This window comes from Penaeus vannamei, chromosome 13 (genome assembly GCF_042767895.1).
Source record: "Penaeus vannamei isolate JL-2024 chromosome 13, ASM4276789v1, whole genome shotgun sequence".
NCBI lineage: Eukaryota > Metazoa > Arthropoda > Malacostraca > Decapoda > Penaeidae > Penaeus > Penaeus vannamei.
The window spans coordinates 1,639,355-1,644,354 of record NC_091561.1 but is presented as its reverse complement, the minus strand read 5'-3'; the positions used below and the strand labels follow the sequence as shown (position 1 = coordinate 1,644,354).

Here is a 5,000-nt window from a genome sequence, read left to right as displayed (position 1 = left end):
AAGTGTTTCCAGGGAACAGTTCTATATGTGTGCGGCCATAACTCACGGAAGAGCTGAGTTTGCAGGGTTGAAGGAAGACCTTGCAGCGTTCCGAGAAAAGGAATATTGCAATAACGTTGTCAAAAGGTTGTTCCTCGGTCAATAAAGAATAAAGAGAGAAATTTTTAAAAAGTTGTTCCCCGCTTGATAAGAGAATAAATAGATTGAAATGTTAAAAGTTGTTCTTTGGCTCATAGCATTTTGGAAATGAATTTAGCAGTTGGGGGGGGAAAGAATATGATTTAAAAGGTTGATACCCGGTTAATATTTTGAAAAATGAATTTAAAAGTTATAGAAAGGAAGAAAGAGAGGTAGGAGGAAATGTTTTGTTATTGTGTTTTATCATGGATTTACTCTGTTATGGCGTATAAATAGATTGTTGTGTGGATAGTTCATAAACATCTTTTTCAAAGAGAGATACAGGAAGGTAGACTTCAGAAAGAAAAAAGAAAAGGAAGTGGAAAATTGAAAAAGTATTGTTTGATGATAATAAAAAGTCATATGTCGGGATTAAGACATAAGAGTCGGTTTACTGCATGCACTTGGTCTGTAATAAGGAAGATTTTGGGCTTTGGCGAAACGGTGGGGCATGTATTGCGCTGATATCAGAAGGAAAGGTTAGCTGTTTTTTATTTCCTGAATTGATGTTTTGTTTATGATTATTTCTATTTTTCCGAGATTTTTATTTTTTAAAATTTTTCTGTGCTGGTGATAGATTTTGTGTGATGTTTAGTAATAAAGAAATATTGACTTATATTGTCGATACCTTAGATGCATGCACGAACGCACGCACACACACACACACACACACACACACACACACACACACACACACACACACACACACACACACACACACACACACACACACACACACGTACGTACGTACGTACGTACGTACGTACGCTTTCGTCTCGCATTTTATACCTTTCTTCCCCTACATTAATTTTTTTTTACTCGTATTTCCTGTCACTGATTCACGCCTTTCCCTCCAAAGGATTCGACTGGGGCCTTCACTTCCGCTGGGTTCCCTTGACGCAGGAGGAAAAGGACAGCCGAGGGGACCCTACGTCCACTTACAGGTGAGGGGGAAGGAGGGTGGGGAGTGGGGTGTAGGGTGGTGGGGGGAGGGAGGGGAGGGGAAGGGAGGGAAGTAGGGTGAAGGGGAGATGGAGGGAAGGGATGGGTGAGGGGGTCTAGGAGGTTGAGATAGAGATAGAGAGAGAGAGAGAGGCAGAGGCAGAGGCAGAGAGAGGGGGGAGTGAGGGGATGGATAGATAGAGGAGAAAGAAATAAGAGGCAGAATTAGAGATTTAAAGATGAGAAAAGGGAAGGAAATGAGGGGGCTGAGGGCTAGGGGAAGTAGGGGGGGGAAAAGAAAAGAAAAAGAAAGCGGTGGGGAGCGATAGACAGAGAGAGAGAGAGAGAGAGAATAAAAAAAAAAAAAAAAAAAAAAAAAGAAAGAAAGACTAACGCACTAATAAACTTCCCTTCCCCTCTTCTCCTCCCCTCCTACCCCCTTCCCCCTTCCCCCAACAGGACCCCCGTGATCGCCGGCGGCCTCTTCCTCATCGCCAGGGACTGGTGGGAGCAGCTCGGCAAGTATGACCCCGGCCTCGACGTGTGGGGCGCCGAGAACCTGGGTGAGTATGGGGAAGGGAGGGGAGGGGGAAAGATGGGGGATATGATGGAGGGTAGAGGGGAAGGGAGGGAGAGAAGAGGGGCGGAGGGAAGGGAAAAGAGGGGCCATTCTGGAGGGAGAGGGGAAGAGAAAAGAAGGGATATTCTGGAGGGAAGAGGGGAAGGAGGGAGGGGAAAAGAGGGGATATTCAGGAGGGAAGAGAATAGGAGGGATATTCTGGAGGGAAGAGAGGAAGGGAGAGAGGGGAAAAGAAGGAATATTCTGGAAGGGAGATGGGGGAGGAAGGGGAGAGTCGGGGAAGCATGGTGTGTGGGGCGCCGAGAACCTAGGTGAGTATGAGGAAGAGGGGGGTGGGGAGAAGGGGAAGGGATGGAGATGTTCTTGAGGGGAGAAATGAAGGGAGGGGAAAAGTGGGAGTATTCTGGAGGGAAGGGAGGGGGAAAGAGGGGAAGGAGGGAGGGAAAAAAAGGAGGGGAGAGTGGGGAAGTATCACCCTGGCCTTGACATATGGGGCGCGGATAACATGGTTGAGTATGGGGAAGAGGGGAAAGGGAGGGAGGAGAAAAAAGGGAATATTCTGGAGGGAAGAGGGGAAGGGAGGGGAGAGTAGGGAGAATATAACCCTGGCCTCGACGTGTGGGGCGCGGAGAACCCGGATAAGGATGTGGAAGGGGGAGAAGGAGGGGAGGGGGAGAAAGAAGGAGATATTCAGGAGGGGAGAAAGGAAGGGAAGGGAGAAGAGGGTGTATTCTGGAGGGGAGAGGGGAAGGGAGGGAGGAGAGTTCAAGAGGTGGAGATTGGGGAGTGGGGAGGGGGGGTGTATTAAGGGAGATGGGAATAGGGAGGGAAGACGTGGGAGAGGGGGAGGGAAGGGAGGGGAAGGGGGATTGTGGGAGAGAGGGCAAGGAAAGTGGGGGGCAGTGAAAGAAATAGCAGGGACGAGATGGTAAGGGAGGGGAGGAGAAGAGAGGGGAGACGTGGAATATTGGGAAGAGGGGAAGGGAAGGGAGATTGGGGAGAGAGGAAGGGAGGGGAGGTTGGGGGAGAGGGGAAGGAGAAAAGGTGCTGAGAGGAGGGGAAGAGCTGAATGTGAGGAAAAGGAAGACAGGAAAATAAGAAGGAGAAAATGGTAAAAGGGGAAGGGAGAGGGAGTGGAAGAGGAAGAGATGGGAAGGGAAGGGAGATTGGGGAGAGAGACAGAGAAATGAGTAGAGAAACAGTAAGACAGAGAGATATGAATAGAGAGACAGAGACAGAAAGACCAAAAAAAGAGAGAGAGAGAGAGAGAGAGAAGAGAGAGCTAACCTCCAGTTAAGACGACGCTCAGGTCCCAACATGGCAACCGAACTAGATCATCCACGAGGCACGAGCCAACAACACGGACCTGCGTCGATGTTGCTCGGAATAATGCAATAGCCATATGACATTATTTGAACTCTTCCGGTGCTCCTCTGACCTTATCTGAACCCTTCCCTTGCTCGTCTGACCTTATTTGAACCCTTCCCTTGCTCTGACCTTATCTGAACCCCTTTCCGCGGCCTTCGATCTTCTGAAGCGCTTTTGTGACCTTATATCGTCTGATGACCTTTTTTTTTTTTTTACCTTGGTCTCTTCAAAATTGACTTTTTAACTCTCTTGGTCTTCTAATTTGGCTTTTTTTTTACCCTTTTTTGGTCAAATTTGCCCTTTTGACCTCTCCACGCTTGACCTTTGATCCTTTTTTATATCTTCACACTTTGTGATCTCTTGACCTCTTCATATTTGGCTTTTTGACCTCTCTTGACTTTTTCACTATTGACTTTTTTTTTTTGGGGGGGGGGGTTCTTCATATTAGACCGTTTGACACCCCTTGCCCTTATCCCATCCGACCTTGCTCGACCTTGTGACCTCGTCTGACCTCTCCACACTCGTGCTTTTGACCTTACACCCCGTTCTCCCCACAGAGATGTCCTTCAAGGCCTGGCAGTGCGGAGGAGGCGTCGAGGTGGTGCCGTGTAGTCGCGTGGGACACATTTTCCGCAAACGCCATCCCTATTCGTTTCCGGAGGGCAATGCCAACACTTATTTGAGGTCAGTGCCTGTTTAAGGTCGGTTGTTTCTATTCTTAAGGTCGGTTGCTTCTATTCTTGAGGTCAGGAGTTGTTTAAGTTCGGTTTTTAATTCCTTTTCATAAGGTCAGTACTTGTTTAAGGTTGCTTTTCTTAAGGTCAGTACTTGTTTAAGCTCGTTTTTCCCTTTCCTTAAGGTCAGTACTTGTTTCTGGTTGTTGTTTTTTTGCATTTTATTAAGGTCAGTACTTGTTTCTGTTTTTTTTTCCATTTTCTTAAGTTCAGGTCTTATTTCAGGTGAGTTCTCCCCTTTTGAAAGTCGGTGCATATTTAAAGTTATTTATTTAGTTGCTTTTTAAGGTCAGTACTTGTTTGAGGTCGCTTTTTCCTTCTCTTAAGGTCAGGACCTATTTAAGGTGAGGTCTGCCCTTTGTAAAGTCGATGCTTATTTAAGGTTAGTTACTAATTTAGTTATTTATGGTCTGATTTCCCTTTTTAAAGGTCAGTGTCTCCTTTTTAAGGTCAGTACTTATATGAGGTCAGTTTTCTCTTTTTTAAGGTGCTGAAGGTACCTCAGTTGTGAGTTTGAGATGATTTTAGATGATTTTTTTTTTTTTTGATGATTTGGTTGTTTGGTGGAAAGTTGTGGACAGATAGTTAATTGTTATAGAAATATGCTTGTTGGAAAATAGAGGAAAAAAACATACTTGGATATATATAATAGTCAGAAATTAGGCAATTAAAGTTATTCTATTCAATTCGATTTAAAGAAAAATGAAATTAAAAGATAAATTACAAAATAATAAAGTATACCAGTCAATCACACAATAATCCTGTTTCCCCCCACATACGAACATCTGCAATAACCATTAATTAATACGAAAATCACACTTAGAATAGCCCACGATTGATAAAAAGAAAACGAGAATATAAAAAACACGCCAGGGGATTCTCGAAATTATCGTAGGATTTTTAGTCACACCAAAAATACCCTACAAATGATTAAAAAAGGAGAAAAAACAAACAAACAAACACACACGCCATGGGATTCTCGAAATGAACGTAGTATTTTTCGTCATACCAAAAATATCCCACAAATGATAGGGAGAGAGAGTGAGAGAGTCTGATAGATACACAGACAGATAGAAAGACAAATAAAGCAGACAAGCAGGCAGGCAGGCAGAGAGAGAGATTGAGAGAGAGAGAGAGATTGAGAGAGAGAGAGAGATTGAGAGAGAGAGAGAGATTGAGAGAGAGAGAGAGAGATTGAG

The 5,000-nt window shown here is 44.8% G+C and overlaps 1 protein-coding gene across 2 annotated transcripts in view; it reads left to right on the top strand.

Annotated features, from left to right (window-relative positions):
• Window positions 1-5,000, top strand: part of LOC113817198 (polypeptide N-acetylgalactosaminyltransferase 14) — a 41,195-nt gene that overhangs the window by 28,806 nt on the left and 7,389 nt on the right. Inside the window, exons 8-10 of one of the 2 annotated variants that reach the window (XM_070128634.1) lie at window positions 1,037-1,121; window positions 1,579-1,682; window positions 3,625-3,751. In XM_070128634.1, coding sequence (XP_069984735.1) covers window positions 1,037-1,121; window positions 1,579-1,682; window positions 3,625-3,751 — 316 coding nt within the window. The remainder of the gene's footprint in view (window positions 1-1,036; window positions 1,122-1,578; window positions 1,683-3,624; window positions 3,752-5,000) is intronic. The other variant, XM_070128635.1, reaches the window with a different exon arrangement.